This window comes from Lepidothrix coronata, unplaced genomic scaffold (assembly GCF_001604755.1).
Source record: "Lepidothrix coronata isolate B3197 unplaced genomic scaffold, Lepidothrix_coronata-1.0 Scaffold39, whole genome shotgun sequence".
NCBI classification, from domain to species: domain Eukaryota; kingdom Metazoa; phylum Chordata; class Aves; order Passeriformes; family Pipridae; genus Lepidothrix; species Lepidothrix coronata.
The window spans coordinates 584345-606826 of record NW_016690219.1 but is presented as its reverse complement, the minus strand read 5'-3'; the positions used below and the strand labels follow the sequence as shown (position 1 = coordinate 606826).

Genomic DNA, 22482 nt, shown 5'->3' with positions numbered 1-22482 from the left:
GCATGTAATTGTTAGAGTAGCTGCTGCTTCTTGTCATGAGAATGTCCACCAGCACTCACTAATTCTTTAATGTGGCAGTATTGACAAGGAGAAAATGTCTACAGCAAACCCAGTGGCTCAGGAGATGGCTTGCTGATTAGTGTAGTGGTTAGGTGTATTTAAAATGAGCTTTAAAAACAGTGGTTTATGTTTAATGAAGTATAAAGTTCATCTTTCATTCCAGTTGAGAGGAAGTTCATTCACCTTGTTCAAAAGATGGGTGAAGTTGCTGAATTTCCTGAGGCTTCCTCAAGATAGAGTCAGTGTCAGGTCCCACTCCAGAAGAGCACTTAAATTGACCTACGTGTAGCTGCTCACCTGCATAAACCCTTGTCTAGTAGAGCAAAGTGATCCCAGTGGAGCTTAGGCAGGAACCACAGTGTGGAGGTGCTGAATTGCTACAATGCCCACCATGACCATCCCCTGTGGACTGAGCTCCACCTACACTAGGCCCTTCTGTGCCCCTCTTGCAGTGTGAAAGCAGGCATTTTCCATGACCAGAAGTCCCTGCCCTGGTAGAAATCCTATCAGCACAGCCATCTGCCACAGTTTGTGAGAGCTTAAACTGGAGATGAATTTTTCTACCTAAGGGATAGTTCTGTCATTTGAAGATGATGGGAGTTGTTCCAAAGTAACTTAGATCAGGATTAAGTCCACAGACATTTCAGTTTCCATCACACACCCCACTTCACCTGCACATGCTTCATCACACAAAGTAAATGAGTGTTTTTCACACTCCTCAACAAAGCATCTATTGTTTGTAAAGCACCTGGATGTAATTGTTGGATAACTTTTTATTTTTGCCTTTAGCCTCCACTGTGTTTTCTCAAGCACAGCTGACTGATTTTCTTCTATAGTTCTAATCTTCCAGCAACTGTAGTACCAAGCAGATTGGAGAACCCCATCCATAACAATTGCAGCTATTTCTGCCTATTGCTGTTGATCATGGTTATACGTTAACTGGTATGTTTTCATTCTAAATTCAAGTATAAACTTAAGCAGACCCCAAAGTCAATGTTTGCAACTCGTAAACCTCTAAACATCAACATTTTATCTAATGTGTGTGTGCATGTGTGGAAGCACATGTTCCTGCGTTAGTCATCCTTGGTACAAAGCAGTTCCTTCTGTTTGATGTTTTAAACAATAAGTTATACGATATTTCCAAGATTGCTGTTGGCAATAATTACCGGTAGAAAATATGTTTTCCCCATAGGAAATTACAGTGCTGTTTGGTATTATTAGTTCTTGCCACTGTTTTCTGACTCTTTCTGAGGAATGACAGAGATTGCTTCCTCAAGAGCAAAGGATAAGCTAGAAAGAAAACTAATGTTACACTCCACTAAAGAACTTCAAAATAAGACAGGGCAACTTACCAGGAAAAAAGTGACCAGATAGTAGTACATTTCCTGATGGAAACTTATTTTCAAAAATTCAGTCTACTTTTTGTAGGGCATTTCAGTTCAAATGAAGAATTTATTCTTCACTTTGCAATTTAAGCAACTTTGCTTTAGAGCTTAGAGGAATTTTGAGAGAATTGTATTGGAGCATGTCAAAGTACAGATGAGCTCTGCTGCACACGAAAATCATGGAGTCACAGAATGGTTTGGGTTGGAAAGGACCTTAAAGACTATCTTATTACAACCCCCTCCCATGAGCAGGGACACCTTCCACTAGACCAGGGTGCTCAAAGCTCTATCCAACCTGGCCTTCAACCCTTCCAGGGATGGGACATCCACCACTTCTCTTGGCAACCTGTTCCAGTGTCTCACCACCCTCACAGTAAAGAATTTTTCCTAATATACAACCTAATCCTACCCTCATTCAGTTTAAAGCTATTCCCCCTTATCCTATCACTACATGCCCTTGTAAGATGTCCCTCTCCAGCTCTCTTGTAGCCTCTTTAGCTACTGCAAAGTGCTGTAAGGCATCCCTGGAGCCTTCTCTTCTCCATGCTGAGCAGCTCCAACACTCTCGGCCTGTCTTCATAGGAGAGTCTTTGGAAATTATCATTCTATTGTAGTCCCTCAGAAGGATAAGCAAAACTCTGTGTTCATATCTGCAACTCAATGTTGAGCAGTCATGGATTTAGAAATAAACTGTAAAATCAGTGGAATAGAAATTGTTTTTTCTGGTGGCCTGAATAGCCTCTGAAGCCAACTCTTGACTGGGACCTTTAACACTCCCACACAGTATAACTCATTCTTAGAGGCAAAAAAATCCAATCTGTCACTCAGTTAGGACTCTTCCCTTTGGGTGCAATTACCAGCAAATAATTAATTTAAATTGTATATTGTCCAGTTTACCTTTACAGAGGCCAGGAATGGGGCTTTAGGGTTGACAATGTTTTGCATATTTTAAAATACTTCTCAAGCATTTTGTAATAACAGGTTATTGTGAAATTATCCTGCTGCCAGGATTTACTAAGGGAGGCATAAGTGAAGTGTTCTGGAAGAAGGAGACTAAGAATTTGTGGAGGTTCTGTGGGATACCCTTGTGTGACAGAAGAAAGGATCACTTCAGGCTTTTCTGTGTGCAGTACTGCTGGTACCTGACAAAATGTGTCCCCAGTCTCTACTGCGGTCCTTAGCCAACACAAGCAAGAGTCTAAAGTAATAGCAGTAATAGCAATTAAATGGCAAATGGTGAAAAAGCAGAGGAGTTCTGTGAAAAATTTGACAGTAAATTATAGTTTTTTAAGGCAGAGCATCAGAGCTGTCCTGGGAAGCTGCAGTGTCAACACAGGAAAGAAAGATGTATGGAAATAGAGAGAGTGAGAAACTAATGACAGGGTAATGAGGCTGCTTGTTTTTCACAGAACATAAGACATGGCTGTTAAAACCACTGTTTTAGGTTCCTCAAAAGAATATTTGCAAGTATGCACAGGTGTACAGAAGTTGGAGCACTTTCAATCAAGACCAATGTCATGGGAGCTTTGGCTTCCTTAACCATGAAAAAGTGATTAACATTGAAACATTTGGTAAAGAAGGCTTGATGTTGAGTTTAAGGGGACTGATAAAAAAGTCCTCTATATCACTGTGGCCAAATTTGCACTCATGAAGGGATTAAAATTAAAGTAGAGAAAGAAATTCCTTAGAGACCAAGGACTACCGGCAGGAAGATGGTAGTTGAGGTAGGTGATGTGCAGATAATATAAATTTCAAAAGTATGGAAAATAAAGTTCTGTTACAAGCCTTTAAAAATCATCACAATTATAAGTTAATTGTCTTAACAGACACAGGTGAAAGAACTGAGAAAAACCAGAATATGTATATGAATATAAAGGGACATAACAAGCTTGGGAAAGAAGAGCAGGGAGACCTATTGAATATTATGTCCATCAAAATTTCTGAGCTATCCAGAGTGCAGTATGTAGTGTACTTGATGCTTGTAGAGGAAGGAATCCAGCAACATACAGGCTGTTCAGCTAGTTCTTAGAATGTATTGAATAAAGCAGAGAATTGGCAGAGAGTATGTGGCAGTTTGATACAAAGAATTTGAAGATGGAACGAATATTGGCTGCGTATTTTCACAAAAGGGTGACACCTGTGCTAGAACAGAAATACTTAACATGTTTACAGCATAGAGCTCTATTCATTCACTAATCCCCTTAAAATCCTGCCATAGTCAGTGGAGAAATATATAGGTAGCAGTTATCTAATCTGTCTAGGTCAATACTTTAGGATGAGATGAACTGTGTACTTTTTACTGACTGTGAAGGAAGAAGAATTAAGCTTTAGATAACCACATTTAATCAGGTGACTCCCATGACAGATATGAAGAAATTATGAACTTCAAGGCAAAAAAATAAATAAAATACAGTTATTTAGACTGAACAAGGGACAACTGGAGGACATGGTAAAAATTTTCAAGTAAAGGACAATAATTTAATCTATGTGTCCATGGTAGATAAGGTAAGGTGTAATGGAGTACGTTGCAACAAAAATGATTCAGATTAGATTTTAGTTAATGTTGCAAGTGGAACTCCAGATGGCATTTCTTATGAAGAAAATGAACTTTTCATCATCTGTGCTTCCCAATGACAGGATGCATAAGTATAAGCTGAAAATAACATGGTAATTAAAGATTAGTGTGTATAAAGAACTTCAGAACTCTAATGAGGGACACTTTACTGTAGAAGAACCAAAGAAAACAGATAAAGAGGAGCAACACAGAATGATTGAGTAATCCAAAATATAGGCAAAAAATGTCAGACATTAGTTAAAAGCAAATCTGAAAATGAGGTCTGACTGAATGTCTGAATGAACCTGCATTCTGCAAGTTGAATGCAAGATATAGAAATGTTATAGTAGGACCTACAAAGAATGATAGGTTACCTCTAGAAATCAGCTGAATGAATATAGGACTTGTGGTAGCACTGAAGTATGATATCCACAGTTTAATCATTAATGAATTTTCTGATATGGTTTTAGCCTTCTCCACTTAGCATTCTCCTAGTATTTAGGCACGGTTCGGGAGTTGGCACTGCCATGCATCTTCCCCATAAGCACTTTGAGTAGAGGAAAAATCTAATTTTGTGAAAACAAGTCATTGTATTCCAGTTGGCCTTGGGACCACAGAAGAGTTCCTGGCTTCATTTCCTACAATGGTGCAGATATAACCTGTATTTATACCTGCAAAAGCAGCAACAGTTTGATTGTTGGAGAGCAATTATGAGGAAACAAGACAGTGGAAATTTGACTTCACAGTTGTCAAAGCAGAAGCTGAGAAACTGATAAGTCAAAGCAAAAGATGGTGCATTTAATGTTGGAAAGGGTGTAAGATAGACTGGGAAATACCTTTTTGCAAAGGTATTGATCAGTGAAGAGATGAAAGGCTTTCAAAAGCAGGCCAGTGTGGAAACGTGTGTGGCAGTTATGGAACAAGAGCAGATTGTTCCATAGCCAATGAATCCTTGATGATGATACAGTGAAAGGCACCATCATTTTCCAAACCATCAAGCAAACCATCAAGGCGATCATTTGCCAAACCGTCAGTCCATGCCAGGAAGAGCTATACAATGCCCTGGGTTTGAAAGCAAACCTTTAAGTCTCTAACTTCAGAGAAGGAAGACTAATAAAGAGCTTTGCTCAGACTTTTATGTAAGAAATGTGGAATAAATAAGCAAGTTGTAGCCACTCTTCAGGTATTTTTACCTGAGTCTAGTAGAACTTGTGACTCTGTTAATACAGTCCTAATCGAGCAGGTTATTTTCTTAGAGATGGTGGCAAATATTGCTGAAAAATTACTTCTAAAGTGGATGAATGTGATCATTATCATACTGAGAAATACTATTGACTCACACAGGAGCTAATATCTGGAAACGAGATCCAAAGTCAATCTTGTCCAATCTCTCTTTTCCAACAATAGTCAGAACAAAATGCTTCCAAGAAATAGGCAAAAACACTGCAATAGAAAAGTCTGCCAGTTAGTAAAAAGACATGGTTCTTAGAGGTAAAGGTTTAAAGGCCTGAGGTTTTTACGGTGCTATGTAGCTCTAAATTGCAGTTGTAGTTTGTTAAGAGAATTTTAAATGTTTCTTGACTTCCAGTGTCTTTGTCTGCACTTGCTAATTTCTTGACCCTGAGAGGCCCTTACTATCATGGGCTGTATCCTATGTGGTGTAAAATGGAATTCCTTTTACAAGTTGTGATTAGTTCTACCTCTTAATATTGCTCTGTATTACAAATTATTTGCAAAATATTTTAAATACTAAAGGGATCTCTTCTGGGCCTGGTTGCATTTCAGATTTTTGTTTTTTAATCATACTGAGCTGTGTTTTATTAAAAACCTCAAACACAAGGGAGGACAGAGACCAGATGGAAAATGTTGTTTGAAAAATAGATGAATTAACTAAGTAACATTAAACCTGTAAAAATAAAGCTTATGGAATACATAAGAATTTTAAAAAAAGGTATCTAAAGCAGAGGTTCTCTACAGGTGGGGAAGAGAATCAAGGGAGCCAGAAGAAGCAGATGGGTGAGGGTGGCCAGGAGGGGTGATAAAACTTGCCCTGCTGCAGGGTCTCAGAATACCCTAGAGAAGTACAGAGAATGCCCACAGCCTGCACCACAGTCACCAGGGGATCACTGCTCTCTTACAAACCCCCTCCAGTTTTAGCTAAAGAAAGTTTATTCATTTCTTGGAAAAAAGGACAATACCTTAGTACGTGTGACCTTTGTCAAACAGCTGAGAAGTCTCCCCACCCTCTATTCGTCTGCCCAAGGGGTTGGTTGGTATGAGTGGTGGCAACAGCCTTGCATTTGGGAAACATGATGAAGTCAGGGCCGTGGTCGTCTTCTTTTCCTCTGAATTTGTTCACTCTAGTAACTCTTATAGTATGTTCTTCCAAGGCTGATGCTGCTGAAACTGTATTATCTGGACCTTGGAGTAAAAATTTGGCTTTGTGTTTCTCCCTGTACCCATTCCAGAGCATAGCTCCTACTAACTTACAAGATAGAACAATATTTTGATGCGTGGGACTCAATAAATTTACACCTACAGCCACAATCTTGTTGACAGAGTCAACATAATCTGACGCCAACAGCAGTGGGGAAATGAAGTGAGTTCGGGTAACCCTTTGTAGCCTTATGTTTATTTTAGTCTGGTGAACAAGCTATTAAAGAATGTGCATGTGCATCCATTAAAGTGTCTAGATTGTGGCTATCTTCACAACCACTCATTTTTGTTGGAAAAGGAACTATTCTGATGATTTCCTGAAATTCATTAGCCAATGAAGTTGAAAAGGTTTTTTTTTCCTTTGTTATTGTCTCTTGTTTCATTAGTATGGCATCTCTTTCTGTCTATTCTTTCTATCACAGTAACTTCATCTCCTTAGGCCAGCAAAGAACATAGTATCATTTTTATGTAATTAAGATATAGACTGCAGAGCAAACCCACACAGAATGAGCTTCAGTCATGGCACCACAACACAGAGCTGATTTTCAAATTGATCAAGGGCATGTATATCTCTCAAAGTTTATCAGGGTTAAGTCAGAAATACATAACTTTCTTTTATATTTTACAGATATGTGCACCATATGTAAGTAATTTTTTTCAAGATTTCATTACATACAGACAAAATTCCAACTCATTTTGGCTTTCCACAGACAACATAATGTGATCCTTCAGTTTTTAGTGTGAGTTTACAATTAAGCTAGCCCTAATCTAATCTTTTTCTTGAAAATAAGAAAACAAATCATCTTTGGATATTCAATAATCAAGCAAGAAATTTAAAGACTTGAGGAAAAATACATATTTAAGTCCAAGTACAGGAAACCTCTGTATTGCTTCAAGAATCAAGTATGAAGTTTATCTGTCCTGAGTTAGAAATATGTTTCTTCCCTGAAATCTGCACAGCTTTCCAAGTTCCAGCATAGATCTGTTGATGTCCATGGAATAAAATGACAACATTTTGGTTTAGAATATAGTTCTAAAATCTTTAGAAAAATAATAATAATAATGCTAGACGTGTATTTCTTCAAAATCAGGAAATTTTCTATTTCACACATTATTTGCTTGGCTGCATTGTGGCTGTATCACTGTGTTTGAAGTTCAGCTCAATAGATACAGGTATTCATCTAACAGCTGGCTGCTTGAATTGGTGGTTAAATAACCCTAAGCACTGAAAAGCTTGATTGATTTCAGTCATTATTGTTCGTGAAAACTAATAATTTAGCTGAAGGATATTAAGTCCTTGCTGTGACACTTTGGGTTAAAGAGCTACCAATGATATAAAGCAGTCTTTTCTTTTCTGGATCCTTGATTTGAGCCCAATCGGGGTTCCTCTATCACAAAACCCCCACAAATAAATCTAACACATTTTGGCACAGTTTGTCGTCTCTGCTTAGCAAATATATGAGACTAAACTGACACTGATCCTTAATCACCTTTAATCCCTGGAAAGGGAATGATCCTACCGGGGCAGGAAAAAGGTCATTGCCAGGATCATGGGGAGAAGCTAAGTTGGCAGTAAATTTCATAAGCCTGACCTGGGAATAAATGAGGGGCTTCTGTATTCAAGGTAACCTGTATGTAAAAGATCTGCATATAAAAAGTTACAATATTTTATGAAGATATTTATATGTTTAAAGCACAATAAGCGTAGTATTTGTCTTTTTAAACTTTTATTTCACTTTTAAGCTCTAAGGCCTAGTTGTTTATGATACTTATATAATTAACTATAGATTTTTTTGTTATTAAACTCTGATGACCTGGTTATGAATTACAAAGGGTATCAGCAAAACTTGAGATGGAATAGGACGTAATAAAAACGCCTTGGGGTTCTACAGCTGTCACGACGTACATTGACCAGTTTCTGTAGGTTTGCAACCACTTTTTTTTTTTCCCTTGTTTTTTGAGAAATGCTTTTCCTTTCCTAGTTGTTGTGTGAAAAACCCACATGAAGGAATAGTTACAAAGGCCATGACACTGCAAAGATTCGTGTTATAAGCTTCATTTTCTGTACTTTGGATTATCCCACTGACTCAGGCTGACTCATAATGCATCAGTCCAGCATATGCATAAATACAGATTTGAAGAAATGGATTTACACCATGAAAATTAACAGTCTAAAGCCAATTTCAGTGGTCTTTGTTCTTAAACCAGATAAAAAAATTGAATAAGTGAATATATGTTTACAGGGAAAGCTGAAGAGCTTCTGTGTGTTCCTTTCCTAGAAATTCTAGGCTGGTTCAAGACCAGATCTTTAGGAGCCTGTTTCCTAGATGGGAATTGAGTGCACAGATGTACCGGGCTTTTGCATTACAAGGAAAGGATGAGAAAAAAAATAAACTTTCTTCCTTTCTTCCACAGTCTTTTCAGGAGATAACTGCATTTTATATACCTTCAGTGGGTAGAGATGGCTTCATAATTCAGATCTCAGTGAGGCAGGATTTAGGATTCAGCTCCAGACTTGATATTGCAAACTGTCTTTGCTAAGTAAAGTGCTTTCAAGCCACTGTGGGTCTCCAACTGGAGTTCTGAAGCACTCAGATTCATGTCCATGAGAACTCCTTTCTCATTTTGGGGTCCGAACATCCAAGTTACCTAAAGTATGTGGTGTTCATCTCATTCACACATCCCATTATAACTGTGCTGTGGTGGGGTTCTTCAGACACTGAATGTTGTCATGATTTATCACTGGCTAAGTCCCTCCTTTGGCAAACAGGTAGAACTGACTTGGTTTCAGTAGGAAGCTGTACCAAGTGCACAACTTTTTATAAAGCTCATGCAACCTATGGCAGGAGCAACTCATTTCACTTGAACCAATTACCACTTAGGGACTGATGGAAGACACACCTATTTCAAACTACAGGACAGTTCTGATCCCTCAAATATTTAACACTGTCACTTCAAGCATTCCTGCTGAAAGCAAGGAGGCAGCACATCATATAAGGGGGTGTGTGCGCAGTATTGTGTCCTCCAACCATTTTGTGTTGGCTTCACCAAGCCAGTTCAGAGGAAAATTTTAAATTCAACAAGCACAGTATTCTTACAGTCATGTCTTGATTTTAGATACTTACAGGTACTTACAGTCTACAAAACACACTTTTTTGACAAAGCAGCCTGAAGCATGTTTTTAAAATGAGGAAACTGAGATAGAGATTTTGTAATTTACACAGGGTCTCAGAGGATTTCAGTGATAGTTCAGAAAAATTCCAGGCCTCCTGACCCTTCATCCCACAGTCTTACCTTTCACACGTAATGATTTTCCAGAATACTAATTTCAGTCTCCTTTTGCCTTTACTAAACCCCAGATATTTCTCTCTTCAATGAGTAGTGAGATACACTGGTGAATGCCAAACAGATTAAAGCTACATCTCACCCTAAGTCAGTGTGGACACTGAGGTCACAACTCTAATACAGCTTCCACACAGCCTATTGTTTGCATTCCCAATGTTTGCATTTTGAGCCAGGGTCCTGCAGATTTCTGGATGTTCTTTATTTCGTGCAGTGACTAGTTCTGCAGATTTCGGTGAGACAGCTTCATTACTCAGGAAGTTCAGCACGTGGACTCTAAGTTGCATTTTATATTCTACTTGAAATCATGACAACGCCAGCTAATAAATATTTTTTCCAGGACTCTTGATAATGATTCTCAGAATCTTTAGAGATTTTCAGCTAAACCAGGCATTGGCATGGGTTGGAAATCTTTCCAGAGATTGTAACAGCAGGTAGCAAGCACTGAGAAGGTGATCTCACAGGACAAAGCCTAGGGAAAGATCTCAGAGGTCATTCATTATCTAAGTCTTAGCTTCTGGTTGTACCCAGTTCACAGCCTGATTTTCAGAGCTGCTGAAAAGCTCACAGTAACAGTCCCTGAGAGCCTTTGAGATGACTTTCTAATTGCGCACAGAAAAAGTAAGTAAATTCTTCTGAGTTATTTCCTTAGAAAAAGCAGCTTGGTATTCATGAAACAGGGAAACAGAGCAAGTTTTTTTGAAAAGGAAAGAACTAAATATTCAAAAAATGCCAAGGTTAGCAGAGTATAGCATTAGGAAATAGCAGAGAGATTTCTCCCTGAACTTGTGACTTAGCTTTTGAGAAAAATAGCTTTTCTGAAGAAGCCCAGATTGGCATTCCACAGCAGCAAGAGAGAAGGTTACTGTTCCTGCTTTATAATGGTATCTCTTTCAATATAGCTTTCCATAGACATTAAACTTCTTACAGTATAATGTGGATTAGAGGGAAGCAGTGAATTTAGGCTATTTTGACCTTAATAAAGATTTTTACACTGTCTCCCTATTATGTTCTTATAACAAAGTTTAGGAAATATGACATACCTGCAACAACTACTAGACAGATGTGTGACTGCGGAAAATGGGATTCAGGAGGATTTTTGAAACTTGAAAGATGTAGCTAGAAGAGTTTTGTAACAGTTTTATCTTCAGTTCTTTAGTATTCAGTAGTTGTGTTAGGGATGTGACTGGTGGAACACAGCATGTGTTTGCAGAGGTTACAGATGGCACTGTGCTAGAAGGTGCTGCAGATATGCTGGAGAGGAACAGGATCAAAGTGACCTTCACAAGCTAAGAGAAGTGTTTGGGGGGCAAGGAGAGGAGAATGCTGTCATTCCTTAAACAGACAAGTTGTTCTGTACATAAATTCCGTACAAGAATGGTAAATTACTGGTTAAGCAATAGTTCTGCAGGAAAAAGTCCTGGGAATATCGTGGCTCACAAGTTGATATGGGTTAACCTGTCACGCTGTAAAGTGAGACATGATTTTCATAGATATGAAGAGGTCCTAACATTAATTATAGTAACTGCATTTGCAATTAGAGGAGCTCAGGGCAACATGCTTAATGTGAATGCATCAAATACCTATGTGCCTCAGTTTCCTGTGGCAGCAAGATTCATAGTTAATTGCATATGACATTAAAAAGTACTTCCTTTTATTGTTTTGTATTTAAATATATTGTGCTGTAAGAGAGGGAAAACCAGTGCATCCTGAAGTATCACAAACATGATGACAACGACACATCTTTAATTGTCCTTCTTTGATTGTTTTCACCACCATTCTTGGTTTTGCAGTGTCCTACAGAGGTTGTGACTCTCAGCACACAGCATATACAGCTCTTCAGGTGTGGGCATGTTGTCTGATTTCTATACTGGTACTACAGAATTCTCCTTCTACTATATATGAATATAATAAATGCTTTGATTCGAATATTGAGTTAATGTGGACAGTGAACAGAAGTCATCTTAAGGGTCTCTGGTTTCTGATTCCATTCTTTACGTTAAGCTTGTAATGGAAAAAAATGCTCTGATTTTTTTTTTCTGCCTGTATCTTGCTTACCTTTTCTATAATTTAAATTTCTTTTACTAGTGCATTGATTTTTTTCTCTCTCCTCTTGGGGTCTCTCACATTCTCCCTGCTGGTTCCTCACAAACTGACTAGTATTGTGTCCTGTGCAAATACTATCAATAAACCACTTATCCATTGACAAGATCATTAAGAAAAAAGTTACCAATTATTTAATTATGAAGCTGGACTAGAATTTTAAGCCAGGATTTATTCCACCTGCATTTTTAGGCACTTAAGTTTAAGTCTAAAGGTCTTATCACTAAAAAGAGAGTTTTCTTGAGAGGTGATTTAATGCATCCCAAAAATGATCAGTTTGCCAGGTGTGTTCAATAATTATTAGATATTTTAAAATAAAAATTTAAATGTTATTATTTTATTATTATTTATTTATCTTTTATTATTATAAATTGGGAGGGGTATAAAACTGTGATGAATCTAGACCTTATTCTTTGCTGTTATAAAAACCAGATTATCTATTCTAATCCTAATCTTTTTTCTTTGCTTCCAGACTCCTTTTTAACACATTGCAACCTTTCATTTTACAGCTGTTTAGTTCCAGCCAAAGTTTATTGTGTGATGTGTAAGGGAGAGCTTTTAGATGACCTGTAATTTTTGTCATCTGGTTGTGCTTACTGAAGAACTTACAGATCATTAAAATGTTATTTTCCTTTATAAAATCAGTAGCAATTAGACAGGACAGTATTTTCTACTCCCCAAGCTACAGGACAGGGTGATTCTTGCATAGCAAGATAGTTACCAACTCAGTAATTCTCTATTTAAGGTTCTTAGTACTCCTAAATATGCCCTGATATGTTCTGTATTCTCCGCTGATGCTGCTTCTTGATACCTCACTACTCAAATAGAAATTGTTATTACCAGAAAAAGAATATAGAGAGCAGAAATCTCCTGAATGTATCGAATAAGAAAGTTGGGTACCATAGAAGAAAGTAATTTACCTTCCAAACAGCGTAATTATCTTCTTTAGCTTCTTCTTTAGCTGTATAAATTCTGCTGTAGAGTTCTTGTTTCTTATATACCTAAGGAATATTTTATTGTTTATTTTTAAATCTTTTAATGTTTGTTCTTGGAAACCTACTTTCGCTCTTTGCAATTTCCTCTTACTTAACGCCTGCTGAAGTTTAAGTTCCTGTTTATTGGTTTCCCTAGGATCATGTTTCCAAAATTTGAAGGATTTTTTTTTTGGTTGAAATAGACTCTTGAACATTCCCATTCATCCGGTTTAGCTTAATCCTGCCTTCCTGGTTCCCTTTCTTGCACAGTACCCAAGCCTTCAAAGTACTGCCCTTATTGCCTTTGCTGTCTTATTCGTTTACTATTAGGATCTCTGTGACTAATCTGAGTTTACTAAGTGTGTGAATTCCACTTCATTTCTTATTGTTTACTGAAAAAAAGCACAAGCACCTCAGAAATATGAGCAAACCCCACCAAGAACAGGAGATAGGACAGAGGAACCAGTAAGATGGGAGAAAGGGAGCAGAGGAGTACTTACTATTCCCACTGTATGACTGAACTGGGAGTGGAGAGCTGCCTGCAGAATCCCAGTGGTATTTAATGAACTGGTATGTGTCAGGTTCTCCACTGATGACCACCAGTATTTTCATCCCTGCCAACCATCCACTGTTGGTGCTGCAAGATAATGCAGAATTTCTGACTGCAGGTACAGTAAAAAATAGTGACCTACTAACAACAACCTTATTCTGGACTGGAAAGTAGAAAACTTGACACACTAAAATCCCCATATAAGGGGGTTTGTACACGTCCTATTGCCAAATCCAGGCTTGTGCACTTAGTGCTTTGTAAAATCTTGTAAATCCATAGTGAGCCACATGCACCTGAAGGATCAGCACCTCAGGTAGAAAGGGCTGCTCTCCGTGTCCTGCCTTCTGATACAGAGCAGGGCTTTTGATAGACAGATCAGACAGATTCAGTTATAAGTAGGACTTTTGAGCACTAAAGTCATGTTTATAACATTAGAAACAGGAATCAATCTGAAATTAATTAAATACCTATGGACTTTCTTGTAGAATTACAGAGTGGTTTGGATTGGAAGAGATCTTAAAGATCATCCAGTTCCAGCCTCCCTGCCATGAGCAGGGACACCTTCCGCTAGACCAAGTTGCTCAAAGCCCCATCCAACTTGGCCTGGAACACTTCCAGGGTTTGGGCATCTATGGCTTCTCTGTGCAACCTGTGCCAGTGCCTTACCACCTTCACAGTAAAGAATTACTTCCTTCCTTATATCTAGTATAAACCTGCCCTCTTTCAGCCTAAGGGCATTCCCCTGTGTCCTATCCCTCCATGCGCTTTTGAAAAGTCCCTCTCCAGCTTTCTTGTAGCCCCTTTAGGTACTGAAAGGTGCTGTAAGGTCTCCCTGAATCCTTCTCTTCTCCAGGCTGAACAGCCTCAACTCTCTCAGCCTGTCTTCATAGAAGTGCTCCAACCCTTTGATCAGTTTAGTGACTCTCCTGTGGACTTGTGCCAGTTGCCTTTCATATCTCTCAATTAAGGTTTTCCTAGACAATTTTGAAGGTGCATTCTAAAATGTGTGTATAATGGACCAGTGTTTGGGACTGAATTAAGAAGACAACCACCAATCAGGATATGAACTCAACAATGCTGTAGATGCAGACTTTTGCCAGCTCCACCAAGGGATTAGATGATCAGATTGCTAGACACAAAACTGCACAGAGAACCCTTTGCCCAGCAGAGTAGGATAGGACCGGTAAATTTTCTGGATTGTCTATGTGATGTCACATCTGCATCCCTTTCATCTTGCCTAGGAAAGGAAGAACTTGAATTAGCTGTGTTCAATGTTTAATTGAAGAAGACAGAGCTCTGCAGGTATAGAACTGAATTACATCTTCTTTGGCTGGCTCAGAAGTAGATACTACTTTCTAGGAATTTTTTTTTTACTTGAGAGCACTGGCTTTGTCTTTTAACATTCGATCTCCAGCGCCATCACTCATCTCTCCAGTGGCATTCTGCTTCCTTAGAGTAGTGCTGGAATTCAGCCAACTCCATGTTTTGGTCGTGACCAAAGACCTGTGTGATTACCATTTCCTCCCCTATCTCACAGTGTGAGAATGTATTACTCCTGTCTCAAAGCAGCATCGGATCCAACAGTGTCATTAACTACTTGTGCACAAAACTCCATTGCTTCAGATTTTAAAAACAGCCAGTCTTTCCATTTTCTCTTGTATTTCAAGACAAGATTTAGTGTTTTAAAATACTTTCAGTCGTTCTAGGACCTGGAAATTGAAATGCTTTAAGGTAATTTAGCCACTCAGTGTCTTCCATTGGTTTTGCAAACTGCTGAGAAAGAAGATTATTGTAATTCATTTTCATTTCACATACAGGTTATGTCTCTGTGATCCATAAGCACAGAGGCTTCATATTGTGAGGTCAGGAGAGGCTTGGCTATCTTATTAGCCCTGTAAGCTCACTGAGCAGAAAAAATGAAGTGCTAATTCTTTGGCTAGCTTCACATTTCTTCAGTACAGCACTGATGTCAGAAATGGATAGCCCTTATTAAAACACCCTTTGGAGATGCAACACTGATGGTCATGTAGCAACTCTGGGTTCTGCAGTTGAATACATGAGGTTTGTTCTACAGCAGAACTCATAATCTAACAGTGCTTGTTCAAAGCCTGGTCTTGCAGTGTACATTCAGCTTCTGCAGGTTCTGTTGTAACAGAAGCCAGGCAAGGTGGACACAGTGTGATCCTTCTGTGTCAAAATGTTTAAATTTCTGAATATTTAGGCATCCAGACAAACCAACCCACTTTTCAGAGGTGCTAAGTTCCTATTGCTGTCTAATATACATGAGACATGCCACAACTCAACACCTCATAAAATGAATTAGGTGTCCAAATGTTAGACTTAATTATTTATGTCTCTGAGACAGTATCTTGCAGACCAACTCACAATAAATTGCACTGAGCCATTTTTAATACTTTACATTCCAGAAAGGTAAGACTTAGACATTTGGTGTCCAGTCTTACCTCAGTAGGTACCTTCAGTATTATGCAGGACTGCAGTTTCCAATGATATTTGTAGTTGCCATTGTTTTTATTATATGTTATGTTGAATATTTGAATGACTTGCATGTTGAGATGTCAATAATGTAATCATCTATTGATTAGTAATGCCTTTTATTGTATGCTTTGTATTTAAAAGCCCACTTTTGTAAACACTTAATGGATGATTTATCATGCTTACCTTTACCTTTCTAGAAGCATGTAGGGAAAGCTAGTCATCAGAGATCCTTCTCTGGTTAGGAGAGAGAGTCATCACCACTGGCTGATTCATAAGTCTGTAAGGGTAGAGTTATATTCCAAAGATGTCTCCCTTTCCATTAACTATGGAATTAATTAATAAGAGGTGACTTAATTTAGTCTGTATGGCTTTTTACTTACTTGGTTAGGTGAAATAATTCTGCTCTTTCTGTCAGTGGGATTCTTTTCCATGGGATTGTGGAAAAAGTGACTGCTCTGGTTGCTCTGCCTTTTTTCAGGGTTGGGCCCATCTTGTTTTTCCTAAAAGATTTGCTGTATACTTACACTATTGCATGTTTCTTTTTCTACAGCCAACATCTTGTACATGGCAAGCCAAGAAATGATGAAGGTGGTGGAGAGAGACAGTACAACCATAAAGCAAAATTTAAAGAAGGTAACTATTTAATCCTCAGAGTTTTCACAGGAAGCCCACAGGCATGAGGAGATGATACATCCAGTTATATTTGTGCAAAGCCAGAATTTCTGGAGGCTTGATTCTGCCTTTTTGGGAGTGTCATTCCATTTACTTTGGAGAAGGGGTCACTGGTCCTTAAAATGTCTTGATCCACACCTTTGTAATTGTAGCCTTCACCACTATCAGATGTTCCAAACCATCTGGTATGTTTGCCTTTGTGGAGGACAAACAGCCTGTGTTCTGGTTGAGCCTGAGATGTGGTTCCCAGTGTGAGGCCTGGGTTCTGATCAGACAGGCAGATGGCCAGCCAGGAAATGAGTGCAGGCTGATGGACCAAATCCCTTGACTTTGCTGCTGAACAGGTCAAGAAGAACATCTCTGTTGTGGGGTGTCAGTTAATACCACAGGGTTCTGCAGGCTCAATTTTTCCGTGGCGTCAAAAGATAATAGAGTGGAGTCAGCAAAATTATGGCTCCACAGTTTCAGCCATTGAACTGCAGAGTAAGAGGAGTTCCTCAGAGGCCGGAGCTACTGCTCTACAGGTAAATTAATTCATTTCAGGGACCCGTCTCCTGCACTGAACTTTCTTGTCTGTATCAATTTATTGTTGAAAGAGATTTTGTAAAGTTTTTGTCTGGACTGACAGTATTTTCCCAGGCACTTCCCAGGCATGGTTCAGGGGTTGGCACAGGCCAGGAACTGTTCCTAATTGGAGTTCTGATGTGGTCACCCTGTTTTGGAGGCTGAGATAATTTAATAGTCTGGCCATGGTCAGACAATTCCAGATGGCTCATGAGCCAGAAAACTGTCACATTTAATAAACTTCTATTGGGGTAGCCTCTGTGTGAGTAGATAATCAGTATAACATATTATTCTACTGTGTCCCCTTCCTTCCCTCCATTTTTTTGTATCATCCCTGCCTTTTTACTGGAAGAATGATTCCACCACGTTGCACTGGCAGAGATTTTCGTCAGAGAATGGAATTTTCTGGGACAGAGGTCTTCTGTAAAATTACTTTGTGCCTTTTAAGTAGATATGGTACAAAGTTCATTTCATAAATCAGTCTTTCTTTTTTTGGCTAAAAACAGATTTTTTTTTTTATTTATCCCATTTGCCTTCTCTGCACTTTGAAAGGTATGTTCATATTTTAGAGGACTTGAAATAGCACACATGAACAAGGATCCCTACACTGCACCTGACGTGCCTGGGCTTTCACATTTTTGCTGCAGAACGCTCACAAAGTTCTCCTTTGAGTGAATGGGGCATCTCTGTGAAAAGACTGAGAGGCTGATCTTGCAGACTGCAAATATTCCCACTGTCTTAAACAGAACTCTTCATGGCTTGATCCAAAGCCCAGTGAATTTAAGGAAAGTGGTTGATTTTACTGACTGAATCACCGAGTGCCAGGGAGCTGGAGGGTCTGTCTGTTCCCTAAGGGAAGGGGAGCCACAGGTGACCCCACACAGGCAGTGCCCTCCCTCACCAAGCACGATCCAGTCCCACAGCACCTGAGGAGAGTACAGAAACAGGGTCCTTTGACTGTCCCAGACAAGGCAAAATAATGAACCAGGTCCAGTGTCTCTTCAGAGAATCCAGTCAGGATCAAAAGGGTACGGGGCCAGAGACAGGAGTGGAGACAAGACTACAACATGGGTCCAAAGTCCACCCAGGAGGGATTGCCAAAGACATGAGGTAAGGCAAGGTGCAAGGTGGGAGCCATCCAGGCAACAGACTGTATAAGGTGGATCCACTGTCAATCTATGACTCAGGGCGAGGGCTGGAGGCAGATACTCTACAGTGTAGCCTGAGAGACAGAGGCTAAAGGTGAAGGACAGAGCTGGAGACCCCAGAGCCGTAGGCAGGGAGTGTGGGTCAGGTGCCAGGCGAGGCTGGTAGGGTTGTTAGTGCCCTGAAGCTGAGGGTGAGACTGCAGGTCACCCTGTTAGCCAGGATGCAAAAGCAGAGTGTGCAGAAGCAGGACTTCAGGTGCTCGTGAAAATGTTAAATCACAAGCACACTTGTGATTGTTGTGCTTGAAGTTAAGCATAAAAGTTTCATTGGGTGGGGATGGCGGTGGTGGTGACAGTCAGCTGCAGCTCCAGTGACTTCAGGTAGTCTATCAGATGCCTCACATTACAAAAAATACTGATTTTGTGTGCTGAATGAAGGCCCATAGCCAACAGTAAGAGTTTGCAGGTGTCCAAGTCTGCTCCATCTGTGCTTTTGTTGACTCTGTCAATCTAAGCATGGCCTTGGCAGGCTGGAACTGTTTTAAACCTGTGTTAACTTTCTTTTATTGATTCTTCTATGTCCTCATACTTTTAAAGTGGCAAACATACTCAAGAAAACAAAAAGCTGAAGCGCGCTTATAAGAGTTGGCAAACTGAAGAAAAAGTAGGTCTAAAAATGCTTCTCTTTTTTCATCTCCTAGTAATTTCTGGGAATGTAAGAATTAAGGGAAAAATTTTGAATTGGCATCACGTTAAACTTGAAGAGTATTGACAATAAAAATGGGCTTAACTTATAAAGGTTGGAAGTTTATGAAAACAGGAACTATAGTCCAAGTTGCTATAGAACTGGCAAGCTGTTACTTCAAAAAAATTTATACTGTTTAGTAGTCACTGTGATCATATGGTAAAAGCCAATCTTAACACCTGACTTTGCCAGCTGCTGTGGAATAGAACAGTTATTTCTGGATCTTGTTTGCATTCTGTGATCTGAAGAAGGAGGAAGAAGAGACACAAAATTATTCCAATCTTTCCATACCAGGTTTAACTATAATTGTTACTAGTTAGGGACCAGGAGAAATTTTATCACCAGACCCTAGATTCTTAGTCTAACAATGCTAATTACTTGGATTTATGTTGAAAGAATGGGAGCTGGAATATTGTTTGGATAATGAAGTGAGGTTTTTCACTTATAATCTTCTAAAGTCAGAAGTCGTGCACATTAAATAGCAGTGGAACTGTACGAGGAGGATGGAGACCTGTCTTCTAACAAAGTAATATATGATTGAGCCTTTAAAACCACTTGTCTGGATCAAGCAGTATGTGAATATACAGGAATTTGAGCTTCATATTTCAGTGACATGGGGGTTGTGATAAACCACAAAATCCAAACAAATAAGGTAGGGGATACTGATATAAGATTTGCTTGGCTTTGGTGGTTAATTATTAGCTATTAGATCGTGTCTAAGGCAGCTGAGCTATGTTCTTTCACTGTAATAACACCAACTCCCTTTCCTAACAGAAACTGGAGGCAAAGATACTACTGAACTAGAGGAAGTTTATTGTAATTCCTGCACAAAAGGAAGTGGGTGTAATTCTGTATTCTTAAAAGATGGATCAGCACTGAGCATCATGGAGCTCTTACAAATAGAATTAAAAAAAAAAAAAAACCACTTAAAAGGAACAAGAAAATGGATATGTTGGGCATTCACTAGCATGCCTGGAATGGACAATATTTTCATATAGAGGCTCTCTATAGCACTTAACTTGTTATTGTCTGCATCGTGCCCCATTCATTGCTCTATTTTATGACAGCCTTATTGACTTTTTTCTGTCAAATAAGCTTATAAACCTGTTATAATAAGTAAATCCTTGTATAAATCAGGAAGATATTGCACAAAAGGGTGAAACTAGGGTGCTTACAGAGGAAAGTCACTAAAAAATTACCCCTCAGAGTTTATATTTATTGAGATATATCTGGTCCATTACTCCGTATGTAATACACAATAGTCCTATTTCGAAGTGTAGAATCTGCTCCAAAATCCACCTAAATCAATAGAAGAACTTCCACAGATTTCAGGAATTCTTGAATCAGTGAATTTTCTGCAGTGGATCATAATTTCTTAAGACAATAAACCATCTCCTCCAATTGAAAATCATGATTCTTTTGGTTAGCATCTTAAACCAAAAAAGGTTTATATGCTCCTTGGGTTTAGTTTTGCCAATGGTTTGGTGTAGAAGTTATATTGATTGGATAAGGAAAAAGACAGGAAACATCTGAAGGAGATATACAAAGATCAAAAAAGAAAACCTTTTATCTCAGAAGAAATGTATAAACTGGAAGTTTATGGACACATTAACCTATTTTCACTAAATTTGTGGAAGTCTGTATAGTGAGTGGCTTATAACCACCCATATATAGATGGTTAGATGGGGAAGAAATTCAGGTTTGTAAAAATTAAATGAACGAAATACATGCTTATTTCAGTGATGTATTTAGAATTTGAAGTCATGCAAGTTTATATCACACCAGTAATTCCAAAGAAAATGTCTTCTCCAAGAGTATCAACTAAACAGTGGCATGCAGAAATTTAGAATAAAAGCTGAAGAATTAAGTATTTCCTTTCCACAGAGAAGAGCTAGGTTTTTCTTTTGAAAAATTGTCTTTACTAGAGAAATTTTTTAAAACTGAGCAACCAAGAACTATTTTGACCCCTAAGGCAGCTGTTTTGATGTTGCCCAGTTTTTGGGCAACAGTGTTTTTGTTTGAGTCTCTGTAGACATCCATGGGGGTTTAGTAATTATTCCCAGTGAGAGGAGCATGATCTGAAGATATGTGCTTAAAAGAATACTACAAATACTTTGCCTGCCCACAGTCTGAGTGGGGTGCTTGCCTACATTTGTGAAAAACTTTCCAAACACTCTTTCTAAATAGGTACAAAGTGCTCTCTCAAGCCAAGAACACCTCTTTTTTTGTCTGATCTCACATCCAGTTTGGTTTGCACTCCCTGGAGTTGCAGGGTTGAAGCCAGGGAAGCTGCACATGTGCTTAGGGATTTTGGTGCCCCTGTCATTTAACCACAAGAACAGCCTTCTCCTTGAAGTGCCCAAAATGCCTAATCAGGGGCTGTCAGCTTCTCTCCTTGATGGAAAAGAATCCCAGTGAGCATTTAAAAGTCCAGTATACCACAGTGTACTTACCTGTGATATTTCACTTCTGTGACTGATCTCCTGTTACCATCGTTCATGCTGTGTGGTGTTCTAGTAAAAAAGCAATGATATTTTTGAGGTGAATATAAGGTGTGTGCTGCACACAGTAAGCACTGACAGCAATATTTCCCCAGCCTTCTGTAGAATATTTAAAAGTAGAATATTTACTACCCCATACTTACCTTCTATTGTGCACAGCAATGCACAGCATTGCACTTGACAGCCAGATGCTGATCCTGCTGTTGCAAGAGAGATCTGACTGATTCACCTTAGATAAAGTCCCACTGAATGTAGATGGTGTCGGGCTGATACTCAGAGGGAAGTACTGTCTGCAGTAAATATGGCTGGAAGAATCTAGGCCAGTAATAGTATTGCTTAAATAGTGGTTTCAGGTCTGTTTGTTTTTATTTTGGTATTTATACAGACTTGACTTCTGAAATATTCATGTCCCTGACACATCTAAATATATACCCTCGAAATGCTTTTAAGTCTTTAAAGTGACATAGATAATATAAATAAGTTAATCACCCTGATTTGTTGATAAATCCTGTGCATCCTTTTTTAAAAGCACAGTTTTACTTTGCATTGAGTTTGACCCATCATTATCTGTGAGAAAGTGGAAATAAAAGTGGCCTCACATGATCTCATGGTTCTGCATGCAGAGCAGCTGGTAGCATTGCTAACAAACTGCAGCAGAGTTAAAGAGAAACCCTTTTCCCTTTGTCAATTTACCAAGTTTCAACATTGACAAAGGCATGGAAACAGTACGTAGGACACCATGCCTGACACCAGGGAGAGGAGTAACACACCCTCAATCATATGTGAAGTACCCACTGCATCAGGCCATGTCTCAAGGTTTGCATCTTAATTTCTCCAATAACAAAATGTTTCTCCACCCCATTTCTAGACGGGAAAGTGAGTTTTGTTTATTATTTATGTTGGTTTAACAAAACTGACCACCATCGTTATGTTAAATAAAATCAGCACAAAT

The 22482-nt window shown here is 38.9% G+C and overlaps 1 protein-coding gene across 2 annotated transcripts in view; it reads left to right on the top strand.

Annotated features, from left to right (window-relative positions):
* LDAH (lipid droplet associated hydrolase) overlaps positions 1–22482 on the top strand; it is a 117076-nt gene that overhangs the window by 84528 nt on the left and 10066 nt on the right. For both annotated transcript variants that reach the window (XM_017813097.1, XM_017813098.1), the window contains exon 6: positions 16451–16533. In XM_017813097.1, coding sequence (XP_017668586.1) covers positions 16451–16533 — 83 coding nt within the window. The remainder of the gene's footprint in view (positions 1–16450; positions 16534–22482) is intronic.